Consider the following 17,178-nt stretch of genomic DNA (forward strand, 5'->3'; position numbering starts at 1 on the left):
AGGAGACAATTTTAAAATAACATTGATGAGAGTCTTTGCTATCCTGAGCAATGCTTATATGGTAAAAACGAAAAGGAGAAAAAACAGCATCCTGAAAAGGGCTCGAATGTTTACCTTTAGGAAAAGAGCGCTTTCCTGAGCAAGAGAGTGAAGGAAGCTGATGAATTCCCCCCCTCCCTAACATGTGACAGAAACCAGCCCCTCGGCTGGTTCCCGTGGGGCCCGGACCGCAGGAGGGGCCCTGCCCCCCAGAGGCGGCGCGTCCCCAGCTGACACAGACAGGCGGCCACTAACGGAGGACGGAGTGCCGATGCGGGCACTGAGCAAACTGCATTTCGTGTTGTGCTCAGGGTGGTGGCACACAGACCCAGCCGTGGCCACACTGCGTGAGGCTGAAATGCCATAGCCACCTTGTCTCTGCAGAAGGGGACCCAGAGGCGTCGGGAGATTGGACACCAGAGTCCATCTATCATGGAACCTCTCGCCCGCCCCGAGGGGTCCCGGACATGCCTGTCTCACCACCATGGACGGGGCCCCAGGCATCCTGGTGGAGCCCCATGGTCACTGTCCTCTGCAGGCCACATCTCCCAGACTGTGGGGGTGGGGGTGGGGGGTGGGGTGCTCCAGCCTCTGACCCGGGAACCTGCACGCGGTGAGGGCAGTCGGATCCCAGGGAGCAGGGGCTGAACGGCGGGGTTCGGCCACCCAAGGCCAGCTGGGCATGGCTCCCGGGACGGTGTAGTCCGGGTGGCTGTCAACAGTGTGGCTCGCAGAGAGGCGCGGTGACCGCGGGGGGATCACGGCATTCCTAGGGGGGAATAGACGGGATGCCCATGGAATCCACACTCGATCGTATGAGCAGAAACGTCCTGGGTCAAGCGGGCAAACGTCCCACCTGAATCCCGACAAGAGAGACACCCGCCCCACCTCCCCCCGCCCCTCCCCCTCCCCCTCCGCCCCCCCTCCTCCCACCTCCCTCCCCCCCCACCCTGGGTCAGCTCCGAGACCAGAGCCAGTTCACGGCCCCAGACCCCGTGCTTGGAGCGAGGACCCCGGGCACGGCTGCACACGCCCGCTGGCCACCTTGTCCCCGCCTTCCGCAAAGGACCTGCGGCGTTTACCAGGGTGACGGTGCCCCGAGGGAGGGAAAGAAGCAGGCCCTGGGGGGCATGGGGCCCTGGCTCTGGTCTGACCCTGATCCCCAGAGGCCCCAGACGTCCCTGCAACCAGCAGTCGGGGCTCAAGGGGGCCCACGGACTTCTAGCCCAGGGCCACCTCGCACTGGGGCCAGCGGGTCCCCCCACCCCGGCGCGCGGCCTCCTCTCCAGCAGCACAACAGGAGAGACTCACAACTGGGGAGACCCCACATCCGCGCCTGCCTGAGCCTACCAGCCTCAAAGGGCCACAACCAAACCCACAAGAAGACTGTCTCCAGAAAATGCGAAGGAAATGAGACCCCACATTCGCCATCGCCTTGGCAGGGCGGTGAGTTCTCTGGCTGGCTAGTGGGGTGCTGAGCGTCATGGGGTCCTCAGGTCACAGACAGCCGCGCCCTGTCCCCTGAGCCAAGGGCAGCGAGGCTGCGCCATAAAATATTTCACAGCCGTTAAAAATTATGTCCTTAGCAAATATTTAATGTTAAATTCAGTTGGGAGTGCCCACGGGCACCAGGGCAAGAGGACCCATAGACACCGTTTCAGCCCCAGCGTGACCCGGTGGGGGCAGTACCGCGGCCATCTCCATCAGCGATGAGCATCTGTGTCCCCAGGAGGACAGGTCCACGCCACCCGGCCGGCCAGCTGTGCCCCCGCCCCAGGCAGGGAGACCCCCGCTGGTGGGGGGGTGCCCTTGAGTGGTGGGTGATCGCTGCCACCCTCCCAGCCGCTGGCCCTGCCCCTCACGTCACTTCTCTGCTCGTGGCCAGGGCAACAGCAGGCGGTCTCCCGGGTCCAGGGACTCGGGACTCTGAGCGCAGGTGCAGGGGCACCCTGTGCCTCAGGACCGCTGTCCCCCTGAAGGTCCCTGTGTGCAGGCCGGGACAGGGACCCCAGAGAGCGCTTGGCATTCAGAGGACTTAAGCGATTTAATAAACAGAATCAGGCACGAATAGTCCCTGAGAATGCCCAGAACGGAAATGCTGCCCAGGCCTGCTTGCCCTGATGGCGGTCTCAGGCGGCACTGGGCACCTCTCCAAATTCCTGCCACGCGATCCGGGCACCCAAGCGCCTCCTGGGTGGCAGCGGCGGAGGGCAGGGCTGACGTGGGCACCACTCACAAAGCAAACACAGAAAGGGGCAGGCCAGCTCCGGGCTCACCCGTGGCCATAAATTCCTGCTTCCTACACCTTGGGCCCCATCTTAGCACAATTAAACAGCACAGTAAAGAAAGACGCGAGTGTCAGCTCCGGGACCCACATCCGGTGTCCAGCCCTCTGGGTTCCGGCCAGACAGGGAGACCTGGGCCCTCGTCCCAGCCAGATGTGCAGGCCTCAGCTCTGACACTCGAGACACTGACTCCTTGGGCCCCGGGGGGAGGCTTTGAGCCCCTTCTAGGGGCAGGAGACCACGGGTGCCCCAATCCCTGGGCCAGCTCCCCCAGTGCAGGCACGTAGCCTGGGCCCCTCTGCCTCCGACAGGAGCCAGGGGTGGGGGTTCCCCAAGGAAGGTAAGGGCAGCCGGCAAGGGGCACAGAGCAGCAGAGCCCCCCAGGCTGAACACCCACCCTGGGCTCCGAGGCATCCAGGCCAAGCCCCGCGGGCCTTTGTGAACAGACTTCAAACCAGAAGGCCAGGGCATCACACCAGCCAGGCTGACGGTTGCGAGAAAAGAAACAAAAAAGAAAACAGGAAATAACACGGGTTGGCGAGAATGCGGAGAAACTGAACCCTCGAGCACTGTTGGTGGGAAAGCAAACTGGTGCAGCCGCTGTGGACACGGGGCGGAGGGTCCTCAAAAAGTAAAACATAGAATCATCACGTGATCCAGCAACCCCACTTCTCCCGAGGGTGTCCCCCAAAGAACGGAGAGCAGGGACTCGAGTGGGTATTTGCACACCCACGTTCACAGCAGCTGAAACACGGAAGCGACCCCGTGTCCACCGACGGACGAGTGGATGGACGTAGTCCGTCCGCTCCCTGGACTGTCACTCAGTCCTGACAAGGAGGGACGTTCTGACACCTGCCACCACGTGGATGGACCTGGGGGACGTGATGCTCACGTGTGATCCACTCACACGAAGCCCCTGGAGTCTCCAGATTCCCAGAGACAGAGAGTGGACAGTGGGTGCCGGGGCTGGGGGAGGGGCCGGGGGTCCGTGTTTCACGGGGACAGAGAGTGGACGGTGGGCGCTGGGGCTGGGGGAGGGGCTGGGGGTCCGTGTTTCACGGGGACAGAGCTTCCGTTTGGGAAGATGGAAAGTTCTGGAGACTGAGAGTGGGGACGGCTGCACAACGGCGTGAACGTGCTTAGTGCCCCTGAGCTGCACGCTTAAGAGTTGGTGATGATGGTACTTTTTACATTGTATGTATTTTACTATAATAGAAAAAATAAAATTTTTGAAAGAAGAGAAAAATGATTTTAAGTAATAAATAAATGATTGCAGAGAGAGCAGCCAGTGCCGGCTGTGGCCCCGGGCAGTGGTCGGGAGCAGAGGCAGCTCTGTGGAGTAGGGGGGTCTGGGTGGGTCACACCTGTGCATGGGGGCACCTTGCATCCCCAAGGTCAGACCCCCTCCAAGCAGGTGCAAGGGAGCCCAGGAGCACACGCTCTTTCCAGTTGGCAAGAGGGGCGTCCCCAGCTGGACGAGGAAAATGAATCCTCTGTTCTCCCTAATGACAGGGACAGCTGTCTCCACATCAGAACCTCTTCACACCTTAAAAAGTGTCAAGGGCCCCCAGGAGCTTTGGTTTATGTGGGTGAGATCTATCAATATTGGTCACGTTGGGTATTAAAAAACTTAGAAATTCTTAAAACGTGAGTTACTTCAGTTAAGAATAACATGAACATATCGTATGCTAATATATGTAACAGGTTTTTTTTAATTTTTTTTTTAACATTTATTTATTTTTGAGAGAGAGAGAGACAGAGCATGAACAGGAGAGGGTCAGAGAGAGGGAGACACAGAATCTGAAACAGGCTCCAGGCTCTGAGCTGTCAGCACAGAGCCCGACACGGGGCTCGAATTCACGGACTGTGAGATCATGACCTGAGCCGAAGTCGGACGCTTAACCGACCGAGCCCCTATGTAACAGTTTTATAAAATACAACTTTTGGGGGCACCTGGGTGGTTCAGGCAGTTAAGTGTCCGACTTTGGCTCAAGTCATGATCCCACAGTTTGTGAGTTCGAGCCCCGCATTGGGCTCTGTGCTGACAGCTCAGAGCCTGGAGCCTGCTTGGGATTCTATGTCTCCCTCTCTCTCTGTCCCTCCCCCACTCGTGCTCCGTCTCTCTCTCTCAAAAATAAATAAACATTAAAAAATAATAATAAAATAAAATAAAATAAAATAAAATAAAATAAAATAAAATAAAATAAAATAAAATAAAATAAAATAAAACTTGTTTCTTTTCCAACACATAAATTCAGTGAGAAGAGAGGTGTTTGTGCAGATCTGGACTCCGGGCTTCATGGCAGCAGGTTCGTCTCCTGGCTGTGGGTCCACTGTCGTCTGGACAGGACACCTCGTCTGGATGGAAGTGACCGGAGAAAACACAGCTTCACACAGAAGCGGGAAAAGGCAGGGGCACGTCCATCACCTCCTCGAAGAACGTGGACTTGGTCCTTTGGTTGGTTTATTTATTTATTTATTTATTTATTTATTTATTTATTTATTTATTTTTGAGAGAGAGAGAGAGAGAGAGAGAGAGAGAGAGGGAGACACAGATCCGAAGGTGACTCAGGCTCCGAGCTGTCAGCACAGAGCCCGATGCGGGACTTGAACCCACAAACCGTGAGATCATGACCTGAGCCAAAGTCAGACGCTCAGCTGACTGAGCCACCCAGGGGTCCACATTTCTTATGTTTGTTTGTTTGTTTGTTTGTTTGTTTTTGGACTTGGTCCTTTGGGAAGGGAGCCACCCCCAGCCCGTGGCAGGTGAACCCACAGCAGCTGACTCTCCCCGTGGGTCACAGCAAAGCCCCCGCCCCCGGTCCATCCTGCTCTGTGATTTCCGCGCGGCCCGCACTGTCCCCAGGGCCCCGCAGACCGTCCCCCTGCAGATGTCCCAGCAGGGCCCCTCGCGCTCTCTCCTCCACCGCGTGGCCCGGCCCTGAGGTCGGGAAGCCGCCTCGCTGATGTGGCTCCGAACCCCTAACCTGAAAGCTCAGATTTCCCGCGGCAACGACGACGGTCCTGTCCGCTGTTTTCCTTGAAGCCACGGGGTCCCTCGCTCGTCCTGGGAGAAGGGCCGCCAGGGTCCAGGTCTGGGACCCACCGCACAGCAGCCAGCGCTTCTTCCGAGGGGCCGGTTGTGCTCACACCGCGGCCGCCAGACAGGGCTTCCTGGGGCCGGGCCGTCCTCACCTCGGGGCCAAGACTAGAGGAAGTGAGATGAGGGACACTCCCCGCCGGGCCCCCCGGCAGCGTGTGGTGGGGATGGGGGAACCTTGCAAAGGAGCCCCCGGCTTCCCCCAGGAGGCTCCCGTACCACCCGTGCCAGCGCGAGCCCAGTGAAACGGGCCAATCACTGGCGGTCTCGTCCTGAAGAGTCCGGTGCTCACGGCCCCCCCACCAAGGGCCCTGGGGGTCCCAAGGGAATCGTGGGCCACGCCAGGGAGTGGCTGAGACAATTTCCCGTCTCAGAGTGTTACTAGAATCACCCCATGAATATCGATGCCTGGGGAGGGGCCGCCAGCAGGAGCGGAACAAACACTAGCTCCCCTGCCCAGCGTCCCCTTTCAACCTAAAATGACAGTGGGCCCTTCTCCCTCAGTGGACCTTCACCCTCCTCCATCCAAGACGCCGCCAGGCCACGGGAAAGAGGAACCGTGGGCTCCCAGCCCCAGCTCAGGGCCAGGCAGCGGCCGTGGGGCCTCCGCCCGTGCCCTGCCTATGCTGGGTCCCGGTCCCCCTGCCTGGGCAGCGGTGGTCCCCCAGGCCTGTGCCCCGCTGCCGGGCAGGGTGGACTCTGTGTCTGCAGCCCCCGGGGCCAGGGCTCGGCCAGGCAAGGCCAGCAGCTCCTTCAAAGGGCAAACAAAGGTGCCAGTTCCTAGGAAAGGCCGACAGCTGGGGGCCAGGCTGGGAAGGAACCACCGGGGAGGGCCAGTTGTCTGCCCCGCGGCCCCACCCAGTTTATGACCAGGTCCTGTTGTGGGCTCACGTCCAGCACCGCCCTTCCTGTGCCCGCATCTTCCGGGAACCAGCCCTGGGATCTTGGGGCCAGGAGGCCCCCAAGGATCGGTTTGCTTCTCAGACGTGAAGGAGCCGGGCGGCCCCTCGCCCGGATCACAGAACCGAGCAGTGTCCTGGGGAGTACAGTGTCCGCTTGGCACGGCCTTGCCCTCGGGCCCAGGCGGGATGTGCCTGCGGACAGAGAGGGCTGGGGCTCAGGGCCTGCATGTCTGACACTCACACACTGTCGGGGGCACAGATGGGGCAAGGCTCAGAGGATTGGGGTCAGCTCAGAGGGGTCCGGCCTCGGGGGTGTTGGGTCAGGGGGCTTCAGGGAGAGAGGTTAGGCTGGGGTTACGGGTGAGGGTTCAGGGCTCAGGGCCGAGGGGTTTAGGCTGCGGCTTGGGGTGAGATTAGGGCAGAGGTGGGCTGGGTGAGGCATGAGGGAGGGGAGTTAGGGTGAGGAACCCGGGACCACACCAAGAGCACCGTGTCAGCTACCAGACAGGACCCTCCCCATCCTGCATCTGTCCCCTGGGCAGGGGGACACTGGCCACACCTAGCCCACCGCAGCCTTCATTCAGCACCCAGGGGGTCCCTCCTGGCCCTGCCCCGGCCCGAGGTGGCCCCTAGACGGACAGGCTGGGAGAGGAGCAAGGCTGCCTTCTGCTGGATCCCACCCCCCAGCAACAGGTCAGGTCCCTAGAGGTCATTTCCTCCGGGTCCCCACCCCCCAGCAACAGGTCAGGTCCCTAGAGGTCATTTCCTCCGGGTCCCCACCCCCCAGCAACAGGTCAGGTCCCTAGAGGTCATTTCCTCCGGGTCCCCACCCCCCAGCAACAGGTCAGGTCCCTAGAGGTCATTTCCTCCGGGTCCCCACCCCCCAGCAACAGGTCAGGTCCCTAGAGGTCATTTCCTCCGGGTCCCCACCCCCCAGCAACAGGTCAGATCCCTAGAGGTCATTTCCTCCGGGTCCCCAGCCCCCAGCAACAGGTCAGGTCCCTAGAGGTCATTTCCTCCGGGTCCCCACCCCCCAGCAACAGGTCAGGTCCCTAGAGGTCATTTCCTCCGGGTCCCCACCCCCCAGCAACAGGTCAGATCCCTAGAGGTCATTTCCTCCGGGTCCCCAGCCCCCAGCAACAGGTCAGGTCCCTAGAGGTCATTTCCTCCAGGTCCCCACCCCCCAGCAACAGGTCAGGTCCCTAGAGGTCATTTCCTCCGGGTCCCCACCCCCCAGCAACAGGTCAGATCCCTAGAGGTCATTTCCTCCGGGTCCCCAGCCCCCAGCAACAGGTCAGGTCCCTAGAGGTCATTTCCTCCGGGTCCCCAGCCCCCAGCAACAGGTCAGGTCCCTAGAGGTCATTTCCTCCAGGTCCCCACGCCCCAGCAACAGGTCAGATCCCTAGAGGTCATTTCCTCCAGGTCCCCACCCCCCAGCAACAGGTCAGGTCCCTAGAGGTCATTTCCTCCGGGTCCCCAGCCCCCAGCAACAGGTCAGGTCCCTAGAGGTCATTTCCTCCAGGTCCCCACCCCCCAGCAACAGGTCAGGTCCCTAGAGGTCATTTCCTCCGGGTCCCCACCCCCCAGCAACAGGTCAGGTCCCTAGAGGTCATTTCCTCCGGGTCCCCACCCCCCAGCAACAGGTCAGGTCCCTAGAGGTCATTTCCTCCGGGTCCCCACCCCCCAGCAACAGGTCAGATCCCTAGAGGTCATTTCCTCCGGGTCCCCAGCCCCCAGCAACAGGTCAGGTCCCTAGAGGTCATTTCCTCCGGGTCCCCAGCCCCCAGCAACAGGTCAGGTCCCTAGAGGTCATTTCCTCCAGGTCCCCACGCCCCAGCAACAGGTCAGATCCCTAGAGGTCATTTCCTCCGGGTCCCCAGCCCCCAGCAACAGGTCAGGTCCCTAGAGGTCATTTCCTCCGGGTCCCCAGCCCCCAGCAACAGGTCAGGTCCCTAGAGGTCATTTCCTCCAGGTCCCCACCCCCCAGCAACAGGTCAGGTCCCTAGAGGTCATTTCCTCCGGGTCCCCACCCCCCAGCAACAGGTCAGGTCCCTAGAGGTCATTTCCTCCAGGTCCCCACGCCCCAGCAACAGGTCAGATCCCTAGAGGTCATTTCCTCCGGGTCCCCAGCCCCCAGCAACAGGTCAGGTCCCTAGAGGTCATTTCCTCCGGGTCCCCACCCCCCAGCAACAGGTCAGGTCCCTAGAGGTCATTTCCTCCGGGTCCCCACCCCCCAGCAACAGGTCAGGTCCCTAGAGGTCATTTCCTCCGGGTCCCCACCCCCCAGCAACAGGTCAGGTCCCTAGAGGTCATTTCCTCCGGGTCCCCACCCCCCAGCAACAGGTCAGGTCCCTAGAGGTCATTTCCTCCGGGTCCCCACCCCCCAGCAACAGGTCAGATCCCTAGAGGTCATTTCCTCCGGGTCCCCAGCCCCCAGCAACAGGTCAGGTCCCTAGAGGTCATTTCCTCCGGGTCCCCAGCCCCCAGCAACAGGTCAGGTCCCTAGAGGTCATTTCCTCCAGGTCCCCACGCCCCAGCAACAGGTCAGATCCCTAGAGGTCATTTCCTCCGGGTCCCCAGCCCCCAGCAACAGGTCAGGTCCCTAGAGGTCATTTCCTCCGGGTCCCCAGCCCCCAGCAACAGGTCAGGTCCCTAGAGGTCATTTCCTCCAGGTCCCCACCCCCCAGCAACAGGTCAGGTCCCTAGAGGTCATTTCCTCCGGGTCCCCACCCCCCAGCAACAGGTCAGGTCCCTAGAGGTCATTTCCTCCAGGTCCCCACGCCCCAGCAACAGGTCAGATCCCTAGAGGTCATTTCCTCCGGGTCCCCAGCCCCCAGCAACAGGTCAGGTCCCTAGAGGTCATTTCCTCCGGGTCCCCACCCCCCAGCAACAGGTCAGATCCCTAGAGGTCATTTCCTCCGGGTCCCCACCCCCCAGCAACAGGTCAGATCCCTAGAGGTCATTTCCTCCGGGTCCCCACCCCCCAGCAACAGGTCAGGTCCCTAGAGGTCATTTCCTCCGGGTCCCCACCCCCCAGCAACAGGTCAGGTCCCTAGAGGTCATTTCCTCCGGGTCCCCACCCCCCAGCAACAGGTCAGGTCCCTAGAGGTCATTTCCTCCGGGTCCCCACCCCCCAGCAACAGGTCAGGTCCCTAGAGGTCATTTCCTCCGGGTCCCCACCCCCCAGCAACAGGTCAGGTCCCTAGAGGTCATTTCCTCCGGGTCCCCACCCCCCAGCAACAGGTCAGGTCCCTAGAGGTCATTTCCTCCGGGTCCCCACCCCCCAGCAACAGGTCAGGTCCCTAGAGGTCATTTCCTCCGGGTCCCCACCCCCCAGCAACAGGTCAGGTCCCTAGAGGTCATTTCCTCCAGGTCCCCACGCCCCAGCAACAGGTCAGATCCCTAGAGGTCATTTCCTCCGGGTCCCCAGCCCCCAGCAACAGGTCAGGTCCCTAGAGGTCATTTCCTCCAGGTCCCCACCCCCCAGCAACAGGTCAGGTCCCTAGAGGTCATTTCCTCCGGGTCCCCACCCCCCAGGGGAGAGGGCAGGGGGAGGAAGGAGGATGGGGGAGAGTGCAGGGGGAGGAGGAGGAGGTGGGCCCAGGTGTGCAGGGCTGGGGCTGGAGGTTTCGGGGGTGTCTGCAGTCACAGGTCCTCACCGGCCTCTTCATGGCCAGCCCGCTCTTTGCTCTGGGGCCTCCCACCCTCAGCAGGTGCTGCATACATTTGGTGCTCAATAAAAGCCCACCGTTGTTGATGGCAGAGCCCGGTTCCCGTGCCCCTGTGTGGACTGCCACTTCCTATCCCCATCTATGGCCTGTGGTCCGCAAGGTGTCTTGGGGGCAGGAGGGCCAGCTGCCAGGGGAGAGCAGCAGCCCATGGGGCAGAAGTCCCCACAGACACAGGCAGGGCCTTCAGCCGGGCTGCTGGGACAGCCGGCCAGCTAAGTCCCTGGCAGTGAGGGGGTCCACCCATGAGCAAACAGGCAGTGACTATGAAGGCCCCCAGCCCAGAAGGGGCCGCCTGGGCGGTGGGCGTGTGGCTGGCTAGGGGTTTGAGGACCTCAGGCCAGACACTGTCCTCAGCTGCCATCCCCGAACAGCACCAACCACAATGACCACCAAGGTGACTGGGCCTGAGGGGGCCAGCGGGGGCCAGGCTCCAGGTGCGTGTGACCCTGGGTCACCCCCTTCCCTGATGTGGCTTGTCCCCACCTACGGGCGAGTTAGGAAATGGGCTGTTACCCCACCAGGGGCAGTGCTGGACAGACCAAGCAGGTCTCCGGCCACCGGGACGCTTCCCAGACCAGACAGGGTTCCGCTGCCAGTGTTTCGAGGAGTGGGGGTGCAGGGGGTCCCGTCCTGAGAAGCCTTGTGGGGAAGGTGCTCTCCCAGGGGCTGGGGGTGGCCAGGGGGAGGCAGTCTCCGGGATCGGGGGTCTGGGGCCCACCGCATTGGCCTGACACGCCCACCAAGACCACTGACCTTGCCCTCAGCTCCAACAGCACAGAGACTGAGCGCCGGGGCGCTTTTGGGGCGGCGGGCGACACCTCAGAATTCGGGGTCTGTGCGTAGTGACCTGAAGAGGTCTGGCTGGGGAGGCAGAGACCAGCTCTACCCCAAGTACCACCCCCAGCCGAGCCCACCCCCTGATGCCCCCAGACTTGCCAGCTGCCCAGTGACCATGCGGAGTCCCGGGCCAGGCCCCAGACCCCGCCTCAGGCCAAGGGGCAGGTCTGCGGGGTCCCAGCAGGCGCACATGGAGCCCCCGAGTTCTCTCTCATGGGGGGCAGCCGGTGCTTGTGGACATGTCCTAAGCATCATGATCAGATCTGGGGGTGGGGACCACGGTCCCAGGGAGCCAGGGGCGGGGCAGCCACGGAAGGTGAAGGGAGGGGCGGGTCAAGGCAGCTGGATGCCTGTCAACTTCACAGAAAGATGGTGGGGAAGATCCCACCCGTGAGTCCTTGGTGAGCGGGGTCCCCCAGGGGCGGAAGCCAAGGTGACCTTCCCTTTGACCTTCAGGCAACTGCCCCCTCCTCCCGGGCCAGGCCAGGCGACTGCAAATCATTGGGGTCCTTGTGGGCATCAGGGGTGGAAAGCTGGTGTCAGAGCCTGGGGTCCTGAACGTTCACAGGAAAGAGGGACTCAGCACAGCCATGGAGAGCGTGGGGACCAGAGTCCCTCAGGTCAGGTGCAGCCAAGGGCCTCCTCCCCCAGAGCCGCACGCAGGCCCTGCCAGGCCGGGGTGGGGGTCCCGGGAGCTGGGTGCTCCCACCCTCCCAGTGCGCTGTGCTGCCTGCCCACCTGGGCCTGCTCTGGGAGCTGGGGGCCCCTACAGCCTCCTGTGCAGGGACCTCGCCCCTGGGACTGTGTCCCCACCCCCACCTGAGCACAGCTAGCTCTGGAAGCTTCCAGAAGCAGGTGTCGCACCAGGATGATGTTCACCAGCAGGTGGCGCCTGGCTCCCGCACTCTGTCCTGGGGGGCGTGTGTGTGTGTGTGTGTGTGTGTGTGTGTGTGTGTGTGTGACCATGTGAGGGAGCAGGTGTGTGGGACCACACACACACACACGTGAGTGGTGAGCATGTGCACACCAGGGCCAGCATGTGGGCAAGGTGTGAGCCTGAGCGTGACAGTGAGTGTGGCCACGCCCACCCCAGGTGCCCTGCAGTTGGGGCCCCTGCCCCCTGGCGGTCAAGCAGACGAGCACCCTCACCGGCCCAGGAACCACGGTCTTTGTGCACAGTGGGCCCTGGGAGGCGTCCTGCACGGCTCTGGTCCCCTCGGGCCCAGGGGCCCCCGCCCCAGCTGGGACTGCAGGTCTGCAGCCGGCATGCAGGGCGGGCCTCTCCCCTTTCTGTGCCTGGTCCGAACCTGGGACAGCGGCCATCGCTCCCTATGCTCCCACAGCACGGCCGGGAAGCAACGGTCACTTGCACCACAGGGACCCCTTTGCTCTAAGAGTCACACTCAGCGGGGACTCTGTCCCCAGCTGGTCAGCCGTCCCCTGCTCTGTCATGGCCCTCCCTGCCTGGCCCTGCCCTACGGCGGGCTGCCCACCTCTGACCACGTGGGAGCTCGGCCCAGTGAGTGAGTGCCTGAGGAAATCCCTGAGATTCGGCCTGCCACGCACAAAAGGCCAGTCTGTGTCCCGCATCAAGAGGATGGGGCCCTGGCCCCACCCAGAGGCCCTCAGAGGACCATCGGGGCCCTTTGTGACCCAAATACTTGGGCCCCACCTGGTCTGGGCCCCTCCCAGGGAAGCCAGGGGCCGGGAGAGGACCGAAGGCCCCCAGAGACAGGGGACATGTGACCACTAAGACCTAAGGCCTGTGAGGCTTAGGAAGTGGCCAGAATTACCACTTAGCTCTGGGGGTGGGAAGAGATGGGACCCTGCCTGCACAGGTCCACACAGCCCCTGGCCCCACCCAGCAAAGAGCTGAGACCAGACCAAAAGACCAGAGCCTGTGCCCCCTGCCCCTGGAAAGGGGCCCGTCTCCCCCGGTGTGGCCTCAGCCGTGTGCACAGGCCAGGGGTAGACGGAGAGCTTCCGATGTCCCCATTTTCCTGAAGAAAGAGTGCAGGTGGCCACCCCCCAGGAGGTGCCAGGGCTCCACAAAGCCAGAATGCCAGAGCTGGACCTGGGACCAGGGTCTGTGACGCAGCACCGGCTGGAGCAGGGGCAGGGCATGGACCTGTGGCCACGTGCACGGTTCTCGAGGAAGCGGATGTGGCCTTTGACCAGCAGATTACAGAGCTGGCCAGCTGGGAAAGTCAACAAAAGCTCTCAAGGAGCAGCTCGCAGGGAACTGCTGGCCCATCAACCCTGCATGGGGTCAGCAGGGTTGGGCTCACTGGGGGGGGGGGGGGGGGGGGGGGGGGCAGACTCCAGCCACAGATCCTCAGGGAGCAGAGCCCGGCACAGGGCAGTGAGCACAGACTGCTGTCGTGAAGGGGTCATCACGGCCCTGTCCTGTAGACTGTGAGTGCCCCAGTGAGGCCGTGGGCCCGGGCGTGCCCCATTCATTTGGGTGAGACCCAGGAGGAGACTCATACCCTGGAGGGGTCCCGTGGGAGGACCGCTTGTGTGCAGCAGGCTCAGACGCCTGAGGGACAGAGGTCTGGCACAGGGGCACCCACGGCCCAGACCCCTCTGGGGCCAGGCAGGGTCCGGGGAAAGGGCTTCTCCTTCTGCAACAGCAGCCCGCAGTGCAGGACGAGGACAGAGGCCTCGGGAAGACCGGCCTGTCCCACGCACCTCCCGAAAGATGAGAAGGATGCACCATGTAGCCCCCGAAACAGTGTCTCCAAAGGGCAGAGGGATCCCTGCACTGCGGCCCCGAGACAAGACCCCGGACATGGAAGTGTACAATTGGCGTTGAACCGTGTCTCCCAAATTCCTGGGCTGAAGTCAGCACCCCCACGACCTCGCAAGGGGACCTGATTTGGAAACGGGGTCCTTGCGGGTGTTGTGAGTTAAGATGAGGTCATTAGAGGTTGTCAGGACTATGCCCCAACGAAAAGAGGGAAACTCTGAGTCACAGGGAATGGCCATGCGAGGAGGGTGGGGGAGGTGCGTCTATAAGCCCCAGAGAAGCTGGACCCGCCAGCGGCTGGGGGAGGGGCATGAACAGACCCTCCCTCAGGGCCTCACGGGAACCCACCTGCCGGCACCTGGGTCTGGGACTCCAGCCTCCAGAGCGGGGACTGTGGACGCCTGGTGTCGGGGCCATCCCGGGAGAGGGATATGGGTGCTGGGCACACAGAGAAGGAGCAGGTGCTCAGAAGGTTCGCGGGTTTGGACACGGGGACTCCGGGGGCGGGGGTGGTGGCGGCACCTTCTTGCTACTTTTATGCATTTTTCCACATTTTACTCAGTGACTATGTACCACGGTGTGATTTTTTTTTAAGTTCCATCTCATCCGGGACGTCCGCCTCCAGCAAAGGAAGTGAGGGAGACCAGTCTCCCTCCTCCCTGAGGCTGAAAGGTGGATCACAGTATGGGAAACAGTCAAGACACTGGTCACCGGGCAGCGAGGGTCGCCATCCCGGAAGAGAAGGTTCCCGGTCACCGCAGGGAGGGGGCCGGGAGGAGCTGGGCTGTGACCCCGGGAGAGCAGGGGAGACGCGGGGTCGGGGAGGGCAGGGCTGCGCAGGAGTTAGGGTGAGCCGGAGGCGTGCCCACGCGGTTACGGCAGCCGAACCCCGCGTGTTCACAGAGGCACCGTAAGGGCTGAAGCCGTTCCTCGGGGACGGGGACGGTGTCAGGGAAGCCGAGGTCGTAGGTCCAGAGAGGAGCCACGCGCTGGGGGGGTCAGACGAGAAACAGGAAGGAAGTCACAGCGAGACCGGCCGCAAAGGAACCAGAGTGGGGACGCATCTCTAGAGACGAACACACATGACCCGGTGGCCGATGATTCCGTCAGAACCACCAAGGGACACAAAGGAAAAGAAACTGGCATCCCAGGGAAACGTCCCAAAAACAAAGGCAGAAAGAAGGCGTCCGCGGACACTGAACGGTGTCGGGAGGTGAAGACAGGCCTGCTGACGCGCGCACACGGGCGTGGAAGCCTGCCGTGTCGTATTTCAGCCTCTTCGGAGATAACCCACCACGGGGACGGGCGTGGGCGCGGGCGCGGCGCAGGCTCCGTGGCACGCGGGGCGGTGTCTCCGGGAGCCGGGCTGTGACTCGGGCAGTCGGGCTGTCGCGCGTAGCACGGTGAAGGGGCACAAGGACTCACGAGAAAGTATTCAGCTGATCCAAAAGAAGTAACAGAAGACGGAAGAAAGGGAACCAGAGACAGGAGGGTGACTGGAGCCCGAGTCTCAATGGCTGCATTCGGCACGAGTGCCGGGGGCCCAGGAGCCCCACACGGGTTCTCAGGCCACATAAACTAGCTGGTCACCTCTGTAGTTGCCTAAAGAAACCCACTGTCAGTATAAAGGTGCACGTGAGTCTTCAAGGCAGAGGCACAGGAGAGGACATGCGCACACACTGAGACAAGGATCCAGGGACAATGTTAACGCCAAAGACTTCAGAGCAGAGAATGTTAGCAGACAAGAATAAAGTCACTTCCTAATGATAAAGTGTCATTTCCCGGCTACAACACTGAAAAAGCGTAATCCATCAAAGAAAACTCGGTAAACTGGACACTGTCCAGATTGAGGATGTCTGCTCTTTTTTTTTTTATTGTTTTTCTTTTAATGCTCATTTCTTTCTGAGACAGAGCATGAGCAGGGGAGGGGCAGAGAGAGAGGGAGACACAGAATCCGAAGCAGGCTCCAGGCTCCGAGCTGTCAGCACAGAGCCTGACAGGGGCTCGAACCCACGAACCGTGAGATCACGAACTGAGCCGAAGTCGGTCGCTCAACCGGCTGAGCCACCCAGGCGCCCCAGGACATCTGCTCTTTGAGAGACATGATTAGGGTATCTCGGCAAGCCACGCACAGGAAGAAACCACTCTGCAAACCCTGTGTCTGATGAAGAAGGACTCGTGTCCAGAATAGATCAAGAGCCCTCACAACTGAATCAAAGCCAAATAATCTGGTTTCAAAATGTGCAAAGATGTGAACAGACACTTGACCAAAGGAGATACAGGGGGCGCCTGGTGGCTCAGTGGGTTGAGCACCTGACTCAGCTCAGCTCATGATCTTGAGGTGTGTGAGTTTGAGCCCCACCTGGGATTCTCCCTCTCCCTCTCTCTCTGCCCCTCCCTGCTCTCTCTCAAAATAAATAAATAAACTTTAAAACCGGGGTGCCTGGGTGGCTCAGTCGGTTGAGTGTCCAACCTCAGCCCAGGTCATGATCTCACAGTTTGTGAGTTCGAGCCCCGCGTCGGGCTCTGTGCTGACAGCTCAGAGCCTGGAGCCTGCTTTGGAGTCTGTGTCTCCCTCTCTCTCTGTCTCTCTCAAAAATGAATAAACATTAAAAAAAAAAAAACCACACAGAAAACAAAAGAAGGCACACGGATGGCAAGTGAGTGCGTGTGCGGGATGCGGCTCCTCACCTGCTACAATGGCCATGACGCTCCCGCCAAGTGCTGGAGGAAACAGAGGGTGCGGGGATGCGAATCAGTGCGGCCGCTCTGGGGAGCAGCTCGCCCGGCCCCTTGGAAGTCAGAAAGCCACCAGCCACGTGCCCGTCATGCCACGCCCGGGCATCACGCACGTGACGTGTGCGCACACGAGCGCCGGGGGAGCGGACGAGCAGACCGCGGCGCCCCGCCAGGGAGCGCGGCTCGTCGCTGAAACGGAACAAAGTGCTGATCAGGCAACAGCGGGGATGAATCTCAAACGATTTCGCTCAAAATGCCGAACGAAATCAGCCAGATGAAAGAGTCCATACGGCAGGATTCTCTTTACACAAAATCTGGACGATGCAACGGAGCCTGCGGTGTGTGCGCTGGGTCCGTGTGCTGCCTGTGCGGATGGGTCGCAAAAGCGCTCGAGGCCACCTGGGGCCCTGCCGTCCCCGTGGTGGTGGCGGGAATGTGCTTGGGTCAAAACCCATTAAGCGGTACTCTTCAAACACATGCGGTTTTTGGTGGCTCAGTTACACCTGCCTGAGCTGCTAAGGAAAACAAGAGTGAAACCAACACACCCAACAGAAAGTCATGCTTTTACCCACTGGGAGGAGAAGAGAGACTCCATCCCGTGCCTTTGGCTCCTACGGTTCCAGAAATGGTTCCTAACCTCTGAGGGGCGTGGGGTCACGAGGACCCAGCTCTGAGCCTGGAAACGATGGACAGCGATGAGCGGCAGAGGAGTCCTGCCTCTGCGGCGGGGCTGGGAGTGGGGTGCACGGAAGTGTCCTCTGGCCAGGGTCCAGCCACCACCAGCCGGGGCCCTCTC

The 17,178-nt window shown here is 61.5% G+C and overlaps 1 protein-coding gene across 1 annotated transcript; it reads right to left on the minus strand.

Annotated features, from left to right (window-relative positions):
* Positions 1-4,262: 4,262 nt before the first annotated feature.
* LOC131486717 (uncharacterized) lies at positions 4,263-16,350 on the minus strand. The gene is made up of 7 exons (XM_058686598.1): positions 16,335-16,350; positions 13,992-14,081; positions 12,969-13,092; positions 6,316-6,518; positions 6,071-6,204; positions 5,312-5,867; positions 4,263-4,682 (listed from the first exon to the last, which is right to left on the minus strand). Exons 1-7 carry the CDS (start codon positions 16,348-16,350, stop codon positions 4,579-4,581), a joined length of 1,227 nt encoding a protein of 408 aa, XP_058542581.1. The 3' UTR covers positions 4,263-4,578.
* Between the last annotated feature and the right edge of the window lie 828 nt (positions 16,351-17,178).

This window comes from Neofelis nebulosa, chromosome 10, assembly GCF_028018385.1.
Source record: "Neofelis nebulosa isolate mNeoNeb1 chromosome 10, mNeoNeb1.pri, whole genome shotgun sequence".
Taxonomy (NCBI): Eukaryota; Metazoa; Chordata; class Mammalia; order Carnivora; family Felidae; genus Neofelis; species Neofelis nebulosa.

Excerpts from the sequence above, each read along its gene's own strand:
- LOC131486717 (XM_058686598.1), bottom strand. Across the intron at positions 6,205-6,315 it reads CAGGAAGGGCGGTGCTGGAC|GAACTGGCACCTTTGTTTGC; the intron begins GTGAGCCCACAA and ends GGCCTTTCCTAG. Across the intron at positions 4,683-5,311 it reads CGGGAAATCTGAGCTTTCAG|ACGAGGTGTCCTGTCCAGAC; the intron begins GTTAGGGGTTCG and ends ACTTCCATCCAG.